Source organism: Chiloscyllium punctatum, chromosome 12, assembly GCF_047496795.1.
Source record: "Chiloscyllium punctatum isolate Juve2018m chromosome 12, sChiPun1.3, whole genome shotgun sequence".
NCBI classification, from domain to species: Eukaryota; Metazoa; Chordata; class Chondrichthyes; order Orectolobiformes; family Hemiscylliidae; genus Chiloscyllium; species Chiloscyllium punctatum.
Genome location: NC_092750.1, coordinates 68,683,370 through 68,702,165, shown reverse-complemented (window position 1 = coordinate 68,702,165; position 18,796 = coordinate 68,683,370). Strand labels below are relative to the sequence as shown.

The window sequence follows — 18,796 nt, the reverse complement described above, 5'->3', positions numbered from 1 at the left end:
ACTACAGAATTTTTTTTTAAATCTGCACGATCACTTTGTGGCTCTTTAACCAAATATGAAAATCAGTACAAAGGGCTACACTAGAGCTTCGGCAATATTTACCACTGTAACAATCTGTTTGCAAGATTTAGAGTTCAGGAGCCACAGATTACCCTCAAAAGAATGTATAGAAATTTTAAAAGTTGGCTTATTAGGAAGGAACGGTTTTAGATATGACATAATCCAAATCGATAGAAAAGATGTGTGATGTAAGGCAAAAATGGACCCAAACTACAGTACAGGTAGAAGATCCTTTATCCAAAAACTGAAAAGCTCCGAAATCCAAAAGTCTTTTTGTGAATTTTTTTTTCTAATTGACAAGGTTGTTTGGCAAGCAAACACTTAACCCAAGTTGACACCTACTCGATGTGTGTCCCTCAGATGTGACATGGGGCACGTGGCCAAGCACCGACAGGCTTGGGTTCCTCTGTGTATGCCTCCAAGTTGACACCCCTTGAGGAGTGCCAACATTGGGGGGGCGGGGCGTGGCCAAGCACCCACAGGCCTGGGGTTTCTCTGAACGCCCCCAAGTCAACACCCACTCGATACGTGTCACTCAGATGTGACATGACCAAGCACGTTCTTAGTTTGAAGTCTGCTTCTCCAGTAAGATTTTTTAAAATTTCACCATTAAACTGTCACTATTCTGAAAACCGAAAAATTCAGAATTCTGAAAAACAGCTGGATAAAGGATCTTCTACTTGTAACAGATGGAACAGGAGTTCCTTATCTCTTTGGCTTGCACTGAGTATCCTCACAGCAGTTTATTAGGCCTGGATTAGATAAACAGATAGGAGAATGCCGATCTCCTTGACTGAAGTGTCAAGACTCCTGACAACAGTTAACTGGGTCTGAATCAGAGTAACAGATAAATGAAGCTCATCTCTGTGATTGGAAGTGACCACCTTTGTCTGTTGATACAACTGTTCTCTTCTCCCTATAATCAGGAAGCACTAACCTCTTTCAAGGTGAGGCTGGAAATTCCAGTTCCTTCTGTTTAACTCAATCTTCTTGAGCTAACCAAAATAACCGGAGCTAGCATGTAACTTTTAAATGCTCTCCTCTGCTGACTTGCGTCTTGAGCTCACTAAGGGGGCGGCACGGTGGCACAGTGGTTAGCACTGCTGCCTCACAGCGCCAGAGATCCGGGTTCAATTCCCGCCTCAGGTGACTAACTGTGTGGAGTTTGCACGTTCTCCCCGTGTCTGTGTGGGTTTCCTCCGGGTGCTCCGGTTTCCTCCCACAGTCCAAAGATGTGCAGGTCAGGTGAATTGGCCATGCTAAATTACCCGTAGTGTTAGGGAAGGGGTAAATGTAGGGGTATGGGTGGGTTGCGCTTCGGCGGGGCGGTGTGGACTTGTTGGGCCGAAGGGCCTGTTTCCACACTGTAAGTAATCTAATCTAATCTAAAAAAGGTATGAAGAATCACCAATCTACCATGAGAAATTCTCTTCTGTTGAAATTTTGATTTTCCCTCTCGAGAGTCTGTTTTCTCATTCGTTATTTTGTTGTTTAGTTCTGGGAAGTTTGTGTCAATCACTTACTCAACTGTCCCTTGGCAAAGGAAACATTCAAGCTAACTCCTCCCTATTTCCATCAAAAGTCCACAAAGCCACCTTGTGGTTCACTGCTCCCCAGGACATCCGATCTAATCTTCAGGCAGTTAGCTCACATAGGGCTCATGAGATTAACTCCCACTTTGCATCCCATTAGGGTTATCAATGTCTTGTTCCAGTAATTGTGCTAGAGACATGTCCTTGTTGGGGATAACAGCTTTTGCTCTCCTGCATTTGCCAGCCCAGAAAGCAGGTATGAGATACGAACAAAACAAAAACTGTGGGAAATCTTAGGTAGCATCTGAGGAGAGAAAAATTTCAGGTCAATGACCCCGCATCAGAAATGTAGAAATTTATGGGTTGTTAAGTCATTGGGAGTGGGGAGGAAATGGGAATAACAAAATGTTTTTGCGCTTTTTTTAAAACCTTTTTTGGCTGAGTCAGTCTTCATCTTGTTTCTCTTTGTGTTCCATTCAGTTGTTTTTTTTTTAACAATCTGTACTGAACACAAACTTTGTATCCACACTGTAACATTAGCACATTTCTTTGGTTGCTCCATCACGAAATTGTTTGTCGTTTAATCTCCCTTGACCTCTGTTTTATCACAGTCCTTCTCCTTTGCTCTTATTCAATACCTTGATATCATATGCTGTAAATTGAACTTTCTGAAGATTGGCATCAGGGGATTTCAGGAGTAGGTCAAAATGGATAATCCATTCAGCATCACTGGCTGAAAATGGTTGTAAATACTTAGTCTAGGTCTTCTGCCTCTTGATTAATGACATATAGTCATCACTTAAGAAACTGCAAGAGATCAGACTGGTCCTCTTCAGAATCAAAGTGAAAAGCTAAAATGGAACTGGTTCTATTCTTATCTAATTGTAGCCAAGATATCACTTGCAATGGCTTCATTTCTTCCTCCCACTATTATTTCTGATTGTCCACAAAGACCAACTTTGGCCCTCTCCTAGTTCTCATCCACATGCTACCCCCTTGATGACAGAGACATAGTAATACAGCACTGAACAAGATCTTTCAGTCCAACCAGTCCATGCCAAAGATAATTCCAAACTAAACTAGTCCCACCTGTCCATTCCTGACCCATATCTCACCAAAATTTCTTACTGATATACTTTACCAAGTGTCTTTCAAACATTGTAACTGTGCCTGCATCTACGACTTTCTAAGTTCATTCCACATGTGAACCACCCTCTGAAAAAGATTTGCCTTTATGTCTTTTTACAGTTTTTCTCTTTTCACCCTAGACTTGAAATGCCCTATCCTAGGGAAAAGACACCTACCATTAACCCTATCTACACCCTTCATAAATTTATAAGCCTTCAGTGAAAAAACTCCCAGACTATCCAGCCTTTTTTTATAACTCAAATCTTGCATACCCGGCAACATGTGGTTAATCTCTTCTGAACCCTCTCGAGCTTAATAACATTCTTTCTATAACAGGGCGACCACAACTGGACACAATACTGCAGAAGAGGTCGCACCAATGTCCTGTACTACAATATGACTTCCCAACTCCTACACTCAAAGGACTGAACACTGAAGGCAAGCATGCTAAACGCTCTTTTTAACCACTGTCTATATGTGATGCAAACTTCAAAGAATTATACACCTGAACTTCCAAGTCCCTCTCTCTGTTCTACAACATTACCAAGGACCAGTTTGTAGTACCAAAATGCAATAACTCACATTTATCCAAATTGAACTCCATCTGCCATTTTTCAGCTACTTGATCAAGATTCCTTTACAGTTTTAGAAAACCATCTTCACTGTCTACTATGCCACCGATTTTAGTGCTGTCCACAAACTCACTCACCATGTCTTCTAAATTCTCATAAATGACAAACAAAAGAGGGCCCGGAACTGACCCTTGTGGAACATTGTTGGTGACAGGCCTCCAGTCAGAAAAGCAACCATCAATGACCACTCTGTCTCCTGCTATTAAGTCAATTATGTACCCAATTGGCAAGCTCACCCTGAATCCTCTCACCTGAAAAACATGGCCCCTAGTTTCCAACTCCCCCACTTCTAGGGGAATAAAAACTAGGTCATTCACTTTATCTATGCCCCTCATGATTTCATGAACCTCAATAAGGTCACCCCTCAATCTCCCAAGCTCTAGTGAAAAAAATTCCATTATGGTATGCTTTTCTTTATTGGTCAGAGTATTGAGTACAGGAGTTGGGAAATCATGTTGCAGCTGTACAGGATATTGGTTAGGCCACTTTTAGAATATTGCGTGCAATTCTGGTCTCCTTTCTATTGGATGGATGTTGTGAAACTTGAAACGGTTCAGAAAGGATTTACAAGGATGTTGCCAGGGTTGGATGATCTGAGCTATAGGGAGGTTGAATAGGCTGGAGCTGTTTTGCTAGAGTGTTGGAGGTTGAGTGGTGACCTCATACAGGTTTATAAAATCATGAGGAGCATGGATAGGATAAATAGACAGTCTTTTCCCTGGGATCGGGGAGTCCAGAACTAGAGGGCACAAGTTTAGGGTGAAAGGGGAAAGATATAAAAGAGACCTAAGGGGTAACTTCACGCAGAGGGTGGTGCGTGTGTAGAATGGGCTACCAGAGGAAGTGATGGAGGCTGGTATAATTGCAACATTTAAAAGGCATTTGGATTGTTATGTGAACAGGAAGAGTTTGGAGGGATATGGGTCAGGTGCTGGCAGGTGGGACTAGATTGGGTTGGGATATCTGGTCGGCATGGACGGGCTAGACTAAAGGGTCTATTTCCGTGATGAACATCTCTATTTCAGTCTATTTTTATATCAAATCCTCTATACCTGGCAAAATCCTAGTAAATCTTTTCTGAACCCTCTCCAGCTTACTAATATCCTTCCTATAACAGGGTGACCAGTACTCCAGAAGAGGCCTCACCAACATCCTGTACAACCTCAACGTGATGTCTCAACTGCAATATTCAAAGGTCTGAGCAATGAAGGAAAGTATGCTAAATGCCTTTTTAACCACCTTGTCTGCTTGTGACACAAATTTCAAGGAATTATGTACCTTAACTTTAATCAGGCCAGACCCCCTCAAACTATTTTAAGAAGGTAGCCTATATCCTAACTTTTTCTTATTTTAAAGGCAGATGTGAAGTGGATATTCCAGGTGTGGGGCAGCTGGTCAAACCACTTGGTTTTAAGCAAAACAGAATTTATTTAAGCACTACAGTTGAAACATGAACAAAAGAAAACCAAATTTAGAAAAACTTAACTACTGGAAAACTTAGCTGACTAGATACAGTAAATATTACTAATTAATTGCTCCAATACAGTAACTTCTTAAACACACCCCTTGATTAAAAAGGTAAATTCAAATATAGATTCTTACAGGCAGGAGGGAGCAACATCCAAAGAGATTTCAAAAGAAGGTCAGAGGAGTTCTTTACTGAAGCTTGCAGCTTTCCTGGAGACGCTCATCTAGTGACTGCTACAGTTAAAACAAGCTAGAAGGAACTTGAACCGGGAGAACTGGCCACTCTCCTTCCATTGTTAAACTAGCCTCTTTCCAGATCCTTCGGCACCTCTGCCTTTACCACCTCTCTTGAAAAAAAAACCAAGGACAAAACAACCTTTTTAAAGTAACCTTCAGCAGCATGGTGCTCAGTGGTTGGCACTGCTGCCTTACAACGCCAGGGACCAGATTCGATCCCCGCCTCGGGCGATTGTCTGTGTGGAGTTTGCACATTCTCCCAGTGTCTGCAAGGGTTTCCTTTGGATGCTCCGGTTCCTCCCTCAATCCAAAGGTGAATTGGCTGTGCTAGATTGCTCACCGTGCATTAGTCCAAGGATAAATATAGGGTAGGGGAATGGGTCTGGGTGGGTTACTTTTCAGAGGGTTGGTGTGGACTCGTTGGGCAATAGGGCCTATTTCCACACTGTAGGGAATCTAATCAAAGTGACAGTATCATCACAACCTCTAGGACTCTCTGTTCTACAATACTATCCAGGGAACTACTATTAATTATATAAGTCCTGTCTTGGGTTTCGTTCACCAAAATGCGATACATCTGAAAGCACAATGTTAGTTTTCAAACGTACACAGCCAACACTAATCTCTTATTGAAGAAGGGCTTCAAAGAGAAATCTGGGAGCTATAGACCAGTAAGCCTCATCTGTGGTAAATAATTACTTGAGAAAATTCTGAGGGATAAGATATATATGTATTGGAAAGACAGAGTTTGACTAGGAATAGTCAAAATGGCTTTGTGCGTGCGAGATCACGCTTCACAAACTTGTCAGAATTCGTTGATGAAGTGACCAGGAAGGTTGATGAGGGAAGGGCAGTGGATGTAGTCTATACGGATTTTAGTAAGGCCTTTGATAAGGTTCCACATGGTAGGCTGCTCTGGAAGGTTAGATTGCATCAAATCCAAGGGTAGCTGGTAAATTGGATACACAATTGGCTTGATGGTAGGAAGTGGAGGTATTAGTGGAAAGATGCTTGTTAAAATGGAGGCCTGTAACTAGTGATGCACCTCAGGGTCAGTGCTGGGCCCATTGCTGTTTGTTATCTATATCAATGATTTGGACAAGAATGTACAAGACATGATTAGTAAGTTTGCAGATGATACTAAAATAGGCGGTATCGTGGATAGTGGGAAACATTATCAAAAATTGCAGCGGGACCTCAGTTTCTTTCCTAGGGTTGGGGAATCAAGGACTAGAGGACATCAGTTTAAGGTTAGAGGGGGAAGAATGGAAGAGAACCTGAGGGGGCAACATTTTTACAGAGACGTTGGTACGCATGTGGAATGAGCTGCCAGTAGAAGTGGTTGAAGTGGGCATGTTAACAACATTTAAAAGGCATTTGGACAACCACACGGAGAGAAAAGGTTTAGAAGGATATGGGCCAAACAAAATGGGGTTAGCATTGTTGGACATTTTGGTCGATGCGGACTAGTTTGGGCCAAAGGGCCTGTTGTCCGTGCTATTGGACTCAATGACCTTGATCAGCTGGGGAAGTGGGTCAAAGATGGCAAATGGAGTTTAATATAGATAAGTTTGAGGCATAGCATTTTGGAAAGTCAAATCAAGGTAGGAGTTTCATGGTGAATGGTAGGACATTAAAGAGTGTAGAAGAACAGAGGTAATTTGGAGTTCAGGTGCACAGTTCTCTGAATGTTGATTCACAGATAGACAGGGCAGTGAAGGAGGGTTTTGGCACAACAGTCAAAGCACTGAGTATAGATGTTGCGAAGTCATGTTATAGTTATATAGGACATTGGTGAGGCTGCACTTGGAGTACTGTGTTCAGTTTTGGTCATCTTGCTATAGGAAGGATGTTATTAAATTGGAAAGAGTGTAGAAGAAATCTATAAGGGCCTTGCCAGGACACAATGGTCTGAGTTATAGGGAGAGGTTGGACAAGCTAGGAGCTTAGGACACAGAGGGGGGAATCTTATAGAAGTGTATAAGATCATGAGGGGCATGGATAGGGTGAATGCATGCAATTGTTTTCCTAGGGTTGGGGAATCGAGGACGTGGGGACATTGTTTTCCGGCGAGGGGGGAAATAATAAAAGGGAAACTGAGGAACAACTTTTTTTTTTTACACATTTGGAATGTGCTGCCAACCGAAGTGGTTGAGGCAGGTACATTAACACTATTTAAACTGCATTTGGGCAAATGAATGAATAGGAAAGGTTCAGAAGAATGTAGGCCAAGTGCAGGGAAATGGGGTTAGCGTATATGGACATTTTGGTTGGCATGGACCAGTTTGGGCCAAAGGTCCTTGCTGTAGGACTCTACGACTCTGTTATTTTCACCGCTCGATTCCTCCAATCTTACTTATTAGACAATACTTATCTGCTATTCAGTGCTGGATGAACAGAAATGTCCTCCAATTTAACATTGAAAAGACTGAAGCCATTGCTGTCAGTGTCTTTCGTGATTTCTAATCACTCCATAGCCTTGCTCTTCCCTATCTTCATTCTCCTTCCTAATCTCATAACCTTGTCATATCTGCACTCACCTAATAATTCTGGCTTCACATTTTCTGAATGGTGAATGCACTTATCCACTAGATGGCACTGTTGTCCAAAAATGATCCCGAAAATGTTAAGACTCAACTTATTATGCAAGTACTGGATTAGTGGTGCTGGAAGAGCACAGCAGTTCAGGCAGCATCCAACGAGCAGCGAAATCAACGTTTCGGGCAAAAGCCCTTCATCAGGAATAAAGGCAGTGAGCCTGAAGCATGGAGAGATAAGCTAGAGGAGGGTGGGGGTGGGGAGAGAGTAGCATAGAGTACAATGGGTGAGTGGGGGAAGAGATGAAGGTGATAGGTCAAGGAGGAGAGGGTGGAGTGGATAGGTGGAAAAGAAGATAGGCAGGTCGGACAAGTCAAGGAGGCAGTAACTGAGCTGGAAGTTTGAAACTAGGATGAGGTGGGGGAAGGGGAAATGAGGAAGCTGTTGAAGTCCACATTGATGCCCTGGGGTTGAAGTGTTCCGAGGCGGAAGATGAGGCGTTCTTCCTCCAGGCGTCTGGTGGTGAGGGAGCGGCGGTGAAGGAGGCCCAGGACCTCCATGTCCTCGGCAGAGTGGGAGGGGGAGTTGAAATGTTGGGCCACGGGGCGGTTTGGTTGATTGGTACGGGTGTCTCGGAGATGTTCCCTAAAGCGCTCTGCTAGGAGGCGCCCAGTCTCCCCAATGTAGAGGAGACCGCATCGGGAGCAACGGATACAATAAATGATATTGGTGGATGTGCAGGTGAAACTTTGATGGATGTGGAAGGCTCCTTTAGGGGATGGATGTGGAAGGCTCCTTTAGGGTATGCAAGTAGTTACTTGGTAGTACAGTAGTGACACTTCGGTTCTTGTGATCTTGCATTCTAAGAAAATCAACTAATGGGGCTGGAATCGCGTTGTAGCCAATGCAGGCATCAAAGTTCGCTTTCTACAAATAACGGTCTAAATTCTTCAATCGTTTTAAACCTAATTCACGATGAAGAGACACGTGTTATAGCAGAACCAACTGTACTGTACAGAACTTGCTGAAAAAACGATATTTTAGAAACTGCTTAACCTTGCATTCACCAGGACAGTTTGCCAGAATTAACAAAATAAAGGGACACTTCCCTTGGTAATCTGAAACTCTTCCAAGTCTTCCTGACAAACGCAAGATGGAAAGTTTGAACAAAATGAATCCTTTATCAGCAATACTCCAAATATCCATGACCTTAAGTCTTTTACCCTTTGATTTCAATTACAGAGATTGTTGCGTTGTCCCACCAATGCTTACGGTAATAGTTAACATTTCGGATCCATGGTTGTGGAGGTTCCTCAGAGCCTGTTTTTGTTGGCATCATTTTCTTTCCGAGAAATTCCTCAATGACTGAGAGCGTAGAAAGGCTCTGGCTGCAGTACAGAGAGTAAAAAGAATATCAGACAAGAGTAGTGAATACTTCATGGGACAAAAAACGCAAGATCCCCATAACGACCAATGCCTTCAATGTCAAACTTCCACTTAAACAATCATAACCTGGGAGGAAAACAAAGCAGCATACTTGCAACATTTTTACAGAAAACTAGTACCAATACTTAATCCAATACACTATTCTTATTGCCCATGACACTTCTCTTGTAATACACTTAGCTAATTCCTTCAAATTACTGTCAGCACTGACAGAACTGTACTCTTACAGTATTGCAAGTTGTTCTATACTGACATTCTGAACAAAGTAGTCATCCTGTTCTATTGTGATATTCATGCAGCAGACCCAGTAATGTGCTACCTTGTTCTAATGCCATAGATCTGTGCCTTGTTCTATACTGACAGATCTCCATCCACCCCACCCTCCGTAGCTAGTGTACCTCAGTCTGCACTGTTCAAATCAGCCCTGTAAGAGATCATCCATATCTTGTTTGGTTAGTCATACACAGTTGGAAACATTGAAAGTTGCTCATTTTTAGTCACAGCATTAAGCTCTCCTGCAAGCTGAAATGAAGGTAAGTAAAACAAAGAAGGAAAATTAAGTTCATTAAAAAGGGAATGAATAAGAGTTAAATTTTTAAGCAGCTTTACTCCAGGACTCAGGTATAAGAATAAGCCAGTCAGAGCTAATTGACAGCTTGCCTCAAATGACTGAGATCAGAACTGGTGAAGTGTGTCAATCTGCTTCAAGAGTGCCTCCATCCAACATCCACATACCTGTCCTTTCTAACAGAAATTAGTGAACCGAGAACAGGGGTTAGGTACCCTGGCTGATCTTCCCTTCTTCACCTCTATCAAAGCCTTTGATAGAAGCTTACAGCCAACCAACAACTTTAGGGCAGCATTCTACAACTTTCCTGGTGTATGAAACATTATCAAAATGGGAGGAGTATTTGCCCACTGGTGAACTGGGACTGGTTGTACCCAAGAATAAAATATTACCAATGAATTCTCATGTCATACCAATGCCCTTGTCAGAGTCAATCTATCTTAAATTCCCCAACCTAAGCCACAGAGAAATCCCCACAGTGTCACTAGTCAGATACAACGCTGGATTGCATGGATAAACATATTCCATTGATAAACAATGTATAAAACATACCCCTACACCTCACTCACCTCAACCCCAAGATCTACAAGTTTGCTGACGACATCACCGTTGTAGGCCGGATCTCAAACAATGAGATGACAGAAGACAGGAAAGAGAGAGTATACTTGACGGCATGGTGTAACGATAACAATCTCTGCCTCAGCAGCAACAAAAAACAGCTGATCATCGACTTCAGGAAGGAAGAGGACTCGCCCCAGTCTACATCAACGGTGCTGAGGTGGTTGTGATCAAGTGTCAAGTTTCTAAGATTGATGATCACCAACAATCTGCTCTGGTCCACCTACATCGATGTGAGGGTCAAAAACACACAGCGCCTCTGCTTCCTCAGGAGGCTAAGGAAATTTGGCACAACTGTAAAGACTCTTACCAATTTTTATTGATGCATCCTATCCAGATGCATCATGGCTTGGTATGGCAACTGCTCTCCCCAACACCGTAAGAAACTACAGAGAGTCACGAACACAGCCCAGTCCATCATGTAAGCAGCCAGCCAGCCATCTATACTTATCACTGTCTTATGAAGTCAACTAACATAATCAAGGATCCCTCCCACCTCAGTTATAACCTCTTCCAACCTTTTCCTTCAGGCAGAAAATACAAAAACTTAAACAGACATACCAACAGATTAAGAACAACTTCTTCCCCACTGTTTTTAGATTTCCGAATGGACCTTTCAAATTTTAAATTTAATGTTGATTTCAGTCTTTGTGAACCTTCTCTACAACCGTAACATTGTAGAATAAAATTGAATATGCTTTATTGCCATGTGTACTCCAGTACAAAAGTACAGCGCTACAGTGAAAAGTTTCACAATGGCTGCCTTTAATGGCGCCATCTTTGGTACAATTACCCAGGTACAAATCTTGAACATAAAACAGAAAATAGAAGGAAAAGTAGTGGCATTACTTAGCATCTAAAAAAAAAGTTGGAAGAAAGGTAGTTATAACATAGTTAGATGCTTGGCATTACAGCCCGGCAAAGACTTTCAAATAGCAGCAGCTCAGCACATGGTCAGATCACACGGGCCAGGCCCTAGTCCAACAACTGTCCCGCTCTTCTCTAAGACTCCAGTGTGACATTCCACTGCAACAAGGTAAGTTGTGCCACCCCACCAGTCAGGGACTCCCCCCACACCATGCTGCTCTGGGACCCAGTGCTTCCCCCATCCCGCACCACTCTGAGACTGCTTCCCTGCGCACTGCTCCAGGACTACTCAAACAAAAAGAGGAAAAAGAGAAACAAAAGAAAAAGAACAGGTGAAGCAGAGAAGCTATGGGTGGAGCGTCTTACTCTGCTGCCATCTTGACGGAAGTTGCACTCCTTGCTCTAATACTCTTATGCACTTTGTATGGTATGATCTGCCTGTACTGCACGCAAAATAGAAATTTTTACTGTACCTAGGCATAAGAAACCGAATCAAAATGACCACCTTAGCTTGGAACGGGTTCCTGCTTGCATCCTCAATCCAATCAGCCAAGGTACAGTGAAAGTTACTATTAGATTAGATTTGATTAGATTACTTACAGCGTGGAAACAGGCCCTTCGGCCCAACAAGTCCACACCGAACCGCAACCCACCCAGACCCATTCCCCTACATTTACCCCTTCACTTAACACTACGGACAATTTAGCATGGCCAATTCACCTGACCTGCACATCTTTGGATTGTGGGAGGAAACCGAAGCACCCTGAGGAAACCCACGCAGACACGGGGAGAATGTGCAATCTCCACACAGAGAGTCGCCTGAGGTGGGGATTGTACCCAGGTCTCTGGCACTGTGAGGCAGCAGTGCTAATATCCCTGAGAGTTAAATGAAACATTTAAGAATGCAGAGCTAGAGACCAGTAAAGTCTCATGGTGCATCTCCAGGTTTGTTGAATTATCACATCTCAATAAGTGGTTAGAATAACGCAACAGCTGGACTCTGCAACACCAGGGGAAAAGGGGTCAAAACATCAAAGCCACATAGTTACACAGTGTGCTAGGGAGTGAGCATGTGCAGCTATTGGACAAGGGCCAGATCAGGCTAAGCAGTGATATTTCCCTCACTGTCAAAATAATCTCCAACAGTCCTGTGTCGAGAATCAAACATAAGCAGTGGGCACATGGCAAGGTACCCAGTGAGTTCCCCTACGGAACCATATTCCAGTTTGTGTTAGCATCTTCCAGAGGAAACCAAACAAAAGCTGTTCTCAAGGGGAACTTGTAACTGACACTTGCTTTTCCTGTATTATTCTCCTTAATGTTCTCTTACCTAAACACAAGGATCTTATCCCCATGTTTCAGGGTCTCTTCTATCAGCTCAAACAGCAGGACCATTTTTGCAGAGTTCTCTAGCAAGCCAGGTTGGTAGTTTGCCAAAACATCCTTAGCCTAAGGAGAGAGCAGTCAAATTAATTCATCTGTTAGTCTTTAAAAGATCACATCGTGTTTTACACAGGGGGAGCATAATGAGCAAAGTAAATAGGCAGCTAGCTGAGGCTATTATTGGAATAAGGCCCACAGTGCTACTTGGAATTGGAGGAGAAAGGCTCTATGAAAGTGACATGCCACAGTATTTCTGCAACAAAATCCAATTCATGAATAAAAGGTAAAGACAGTGCTTCTTATCCCTTTCTCCGTGAACTCATTTTGATACTTGAAAGATTGCTGTGGCCCCAGACCTGTGACAATACCTTCATGGGCGGATCGGTGGCACAGTGGTTAGCATTGCTGCCTCACAGCGCCAGAGACCCGGGTTCAATTCCCGCCTCAGGCGACTGACTGTGTGGAGTTTGCACGTTCTCCCAGTTTCCTCTGGGTGCTCTGGTTTCCTCTCTCAGTCCAAAGATGTGCAGGTCAGGTGAATTGCCATACTAAATTGCCTGTAGTGTTAGGTAAGGGGTAAATGTAGGGGTAGGGGTCTGGGTGTGTTGCTCTTCGGAGGGTCAGTGTGGACTTGTTGGGCCGAAGGGCCTGTTTCCACATTGTATTGTAATCTAGATAATCTAATCTTTTCACAGGACTTTCCAGACAGAAATCAGGCTTCGAGGATTGGCCATTAGAGCATGCTCACTATTAAAGTTACTGAGGATTTAAATTGGGCATGCAACTGTCAGCAGTCAGAACTCCAATGCAGCCATTGCTGCCTTACAGTTTTTGACCCCAAAATTTCGGTTCGCAACCCTGTTGTGGAAACCTTGGACATTTCACCCCACCCAGAGATTGAATCAGGGGATATTAAGGAATAATACAAAGCAGTTCCAAGGAGTCCTCAGAAGCCAAGAGCAGAATGGAAGGGACATAACAGTTCATTGCAATAGAAACATACTGAACAATAGAGACAAGATAAAATTAGATTACTTACAGTGTGGAAACAGGCCCTTCAGCCCAACAAGTCCACACCGACCCTCAGAAGAGCAACCCGTCCAGACCCATTTCCCTACAACTAACACTATGGGCAAATTTAGCACGGCCAATTCACCTAACCTGCACAAGCTTTGGACTGTGGAAACCGGAGCACCCGGAGGAAACCCACGCAGAGAATGTGCAAACTCCACACAGACAGTTGCCCGAGGTGGGAATTGAACCCGGGTCTCTGGTGCTGTGAGGCAGCAGTGCTAACCACTGTGCCACCCATAAATTATACTGAATGCAACAGAGGACCTAAGACAGTTGTGAGATTGGTGTAGTCAATAAATAATCTCCCTCACATAGAAGAAACAGCATTCTATTAGTGATAGCAACTGAATCAGATTGCCTGCAACTGTAATATCCAGCTTCCAAAAGCCACAATGCAAACAAGAGAAAGGAAGTAGTATGGCACTTACCCACTCATAGGTAATGACCTGGTTAGTTTTGTCTTGGAAATGGTTGAAGCCAACATTCTGGGTGAACTTGCTGTTTGCTGAATCTATGGTGGTTGATGCACTTTCCGTTTTCCTCTTGCCCCCAACTGGCAGAGCACGTGCATTTGGCGCGCCCGTATTAAGATCATTTACCTCAAGATCTAAATCTGGGTCATTGGCTAAGTTCTCTTTCTGCAAAGCCTCATAAAGTACATCTGGATGGTTCCAGATCTGGTAAAAGATGGAAAAAAAATCAACAATGACCAGTCAATATTACCATTTGTCACATCCACCAACCTTAACAGACAGAACAGACTCCCGATGAAGGGCTTTTGCTCCTCTGATGCTGGTTGACCTGCTGTGCTTTTCCAGCACCACACTCTCGACTCTAATCTCCAGCATCTGCAGTCCTCAAAGCAGCCATAAACAGAGGTAAGCCTTACAACCAATACAGTATGTGACACTTACTGCATATTATGGGTGACAGTAATAATATGACACTAAGTTTCTGAAGCCACAACCTTTTGACTCAGTGAGCCAAGACTGCAGGAGAGGAATGTTTTTGTGTCTAACCCTGAGTAATCATCCTTCAGATGAAACATTAAGCAGATATGGCTGTTCCTATGATTACATTCGTAAATTCTCCAAGGAAAACTAAGAAATTCCCCTTCTGACAATGCAGCATTTCCTCAAACTCAAACTATTACCAGATTACAATATGAACTTACTTTCCTATTAAAGTCTATCTTTTTCTGCACCTTCCTCTGTAGCTGTAACATTATATTCTGCATTCTGTTCTATGACCCTGAGGGAGTTATGGAAGGTATGACTTGTCTGGATAGCACACCTTTCACCGTGTCTCAGTACCCAACAAAAATAATAAATGAAAGACATGAGAATGCAGTTAATTAAGCATTACACAGTGTACCTTCTTAAAGGACAGTATTCTTACACCCTCTATAAAGAATATCCCAGCAGTTAAGAATGTATTAGGCTGCCAGTGATGTGGGGTTTGTCAGTGACAAACTAACTGCTATTCAGCCCAACCTGCCCCAGGAGACAATTCACCTCCTGCCATTAAAACAGCCCCAGTAGACAGGCCACTGAATGCAGCTCATGATTGCAACAAAAGTAAGCTGAAGAGAACTAAATAATAGTCTGCAGGAAACCTTTGTCAGTGCAGATGAAGGATAGAGTCAACAGTTACCCAACATGTCTCACATACAAACAATGTGCTGAGGCATTTCACAGCGGGTTTCAGATGATTTGCAAATAAGAAAAGGCTTGTCAAGAAATACTGCATGAATGATAGAAAGGTCACGATGCAGAAAAGCCACTTAGCCCATTGTGTCCATGCTGGCTTTAAGCAAGAGCTAATCAGTTAGCCCAATCCCTCACCCTTTTCCCATTCTGCTATAAATTTTCTCTGTAGGTGCCTAGTCAAATCCCTTGGAAGTCCCAATTGCATCCGCCTCTACTCAGTTGTTAATGTATCCAGATCCTAAACACTCGTCACATTAAAAAATATATTTTTTTTAAATATGACTATTCCCTCTCGTTAATTACCTTAAACTGTTGTCCTCTGGGTCATGATCCTTTTGCCAATTGGAACAGGTTCTCTCTATCTAGATATCTCTCAACCTCTGGCACTTCTTTCAGACCTCCTCTCAATCTTTACCTCTCTCAGTTTCTATAATCAATCTGCATAACTGAAGTCCCTGATCCAGAATCATTTTGTCAGTCTTTTCTGCAGTTCCTTAGGCCTTTACATTCTTCCAGAAGTACAGGACCAAAAATCAGACAGAATACTTCAGTTGAGCTCTCAATGATCATGTTAAAAGCTTTGATTTTGCATCGTATACTCAATTCATAAAAACTCTAAATCCCACTTGGGGCCATTTTTAGCCACTTACTCAACTTGCTCTGCCACGTTCAACGATTGAAGGGATAACCAAGTCTCTCTGCCCCCTTAAATTGTGTCCCTTCATTTTTTTTTTATTGGCCCTTATCCTTTTTAAGTGAACATCAAAATGGCTTGAGAAATCTGGTCAATTTCCCAACCTGGTAAATTCCATTTTGTTTCCACCCTCCCTTCTTTAATTCTAAGTCAATCTCAAACTCAAAGCCATTGCTTTTTTGAGGCACCTGGATTCTCTCTACCACAGTTAATTATTTTCTTGGTCATTGGCTTTCTGCATTCATCCAGTTTGCTCAGTGGCTTTCCAGGTCTTTTCACGAATTCAAGCTAACTGTCTTCTTCCTTTCTCAGTCCATTTCTTTCCCTATCTCACATTTAGTTGTTCTCCCAGTTCAGTCATCTCGACCCTTCCAATTTAAATGTTTAGTTTTACCTGTCAATTTAACACCAATTTTCATCACAACAGACTTATTTAGTTTATGATAATCAGGAAACAATAATAATGTAAAGTCTCAGCTCTGTGAATATTTAATAAGATCTTCAGAAATAGGAATAGGAGTAGACCAAGTCTGTAAGTTAGCTCACTGAGCTTGAAGGTTTGTTTTCAGACATTTCATCACTATACTAGGTAACATCATCAGAGTGTGTCTCTGGTGAAGCGCTGGTGATATGTCCCACCTCTCTATTTATAGGACTTGGGTTCTTTAGGTGGATGATGTCATTTCCGGTTTTTTTCAAGGGAAGGCAGATAGGAATGACGGAACGTCTGAAAACAAACCTTCAAGCTCAGCGAGTTAACTTACAGACTTATCATCAACCTGAACCACAAATCTTCTCAAAAAATATAGGAGTAGGCTGTTCAGCCCTTCTCTGCTATTCAACAGGATCTTGGCTGATCGAACATTTCTCACACCCACTTTCCCGCTTTTTCTCCATAACCATACATTCCCGATCAGTTGGGAATCAATCTCAGCTTTGGGAGCAGAGTCCTCTATATAGTTAAGGCTATCTGTGGCAAAAGTACCAAAGACTCAAAACACTTAGAGAAGCAATGCTTCCTGATTTCAGTCTTAAATTAGCTCCCCTTTATTTTAAAACTATGCCCTCTGACTCTTCCAATAAGGATCACTATCAAACATCTCAGCACAGACACTCTTTCAGCCAGGTACAGAATAGTGATCTCAGTACTCTTTCATCAAACAACCCCCTTGAAGTAAATATACTGTACAAGCCCTAACACTGCATCAAGATCAGCAATTACCGAGAAACTAGCCACTGATTGCTTAGTGATTAAACAAAGGTACAAGGCATTCCAGATTTCTATCATTCTGTACAGTTTTGAAAAGATAATGGCTTACCTTACAGCAGACACAGAATGCTTTGAGAGGATTGAGACCCAGCCAGCCACTGTTTCCTGCATCTCGGAAACGATTCATAAACTCTGTGTACAGTGATCGCTGAATTTTGGAGAGACGGACTAGCAGCACGTGTTCTTCTTTCTCAGGAAGGTGACCTCTCAAGACGTCGTGACCTCGTCTGCATAACAAGTCAAATTTATCAATCCTCTGAAGCAGATCGTGTTAACTAAAGAAAATAAATGAGGGCAGCGAGCCTGTGAAGTTTCTTACTGAAAAGAATTAGAAACTTAAGAGTTTTGCTAAATAATCTACTCTGAGACAGAGAACCAATGACTGAAGAATGATGCAGCGCAGGAAAAAGGTATCAAGTAGAACTTAAAGCTCTGATTAAGGTCATCAAGATGAAACATTACCATTCTCTCCCCACATGTAATGCCTGATCTGTTGTATATCCAATTTTTGTGGTGGACTTCCACAGTGATCTGTTTAAAGCTCATATTATCTGTGTCTGGGGGCTGCAAAATCTTTAGCAAAGGGTCTGATGACACACAGCAGTAAACTGAATCAGATAGCAACGGACATGGCTATTTGATCCACTGTGACTGTGCCAGCTCCTTGAAACATCTAATTAGCTCACAATTCATGACATATTCTAGATCACACACCACACCATGTAAAAAAATTATCAGAGGTGTACACATTGTAACCCTCCCCAAGTCATCTCTTCGTTCCATGATGCAATGGGTAAAACTCAACTCAGTGCCCCAGATGGACCCGAGCCAGAGATTTATTTGGCCATAATTTTGCAAACCTCTCACCTTTGTACAAATCCTTCTAGCAGGCTGTGTAAAACATGGCTGCGGTACCGCATCAGGCGGACATCCTGCGGTGTGGAGTCAATACACTGTCCATTTAAGATGGGACGCTCAAACATGTTGCTGAACTCCTGCCTGGTACCAAGGAAATCGGGCCGGACAAAGTCCACCATGCACCAGTACTCCATAAGATTGTTCTGAAGTGGATACCCAGTCAGGACCACTCGCCTCCTCGATCGGATGCTCTTCAAGGCCTGAGATGTACTGGCATGGCAATTCTTTATGCGGTGGCCTTCGTCACAAATGACAACGTCAGGGCCTGGCCTAGCCAGTGCTTTTTCAATCCCTGAGAAACAAATTAAACTTCTGATCAAATGAAGAACAGCATAGTGTTGCATCGTAAAGGATCCAGCTAATAACTATACAATGTACCTAACTTATTGTCCTTGGTGAAGGAGCTCTTCCAATTCGAGCAGTAATGTCATTAAAGATCTTCTAAGTTCATCACTGCTTTGACTCCATACCATGAGGAACAAAAACGCAATCTCTTGATTCTAAGTGAAAGCATACTTTCAACGATATGCAATTGCTATTAATAGTTTACATTGCAAATAGCACAAGCTTGCTTTATGATATTTAAAGTAATCGTCTAATTTCTTTTATTTGGCTTGTCAGTAATTTGGATGGAGTAGGCCAGTGAGATTAGTTT

The 18,796-nt window shown here is 42.6% G+C and overlaps 1 protein-coding gene across 2 annotated transcripts in view; it reads right to left on the bottom strand.

Moving 5' to 3' along the window:
• rad54l2 (RAD54 like 2) overlaps window positions 1-18,796 on the bottom strand; it is a 126,371-nt gene that overhangs the window by 24,951 nt on the left and 82,624 nt on the right. For both annotated transcript variants that reach the window (XM_072582709.1, XM_072582708.1), the window contains 5 exons: window positions 18,091-18,433; window positions 17,273-17,450; window positions 13,979-14,227; window positions 12,424-12,542; window positions 8,867-8,982 (listed from right to left, as the gene is read on the bottom strand). In XM_072582709.1, coding sequence (XP_072438810.1) covers window positions 8,867-8,982; window positions 12,424-12,542; window positions 13,979-14,227; window positions 17,273-17,450; window positions 18,091-18,433 — 1,005 coding nt within the window. The remainder of the gene's footprint in view (window positions 1-8,866; window positions 8,983-12,423; window positions 12,543-13,978; window positions 14,228-17,272; window positions 17,451-18,090; window positions 18,434-18,796) is intronic.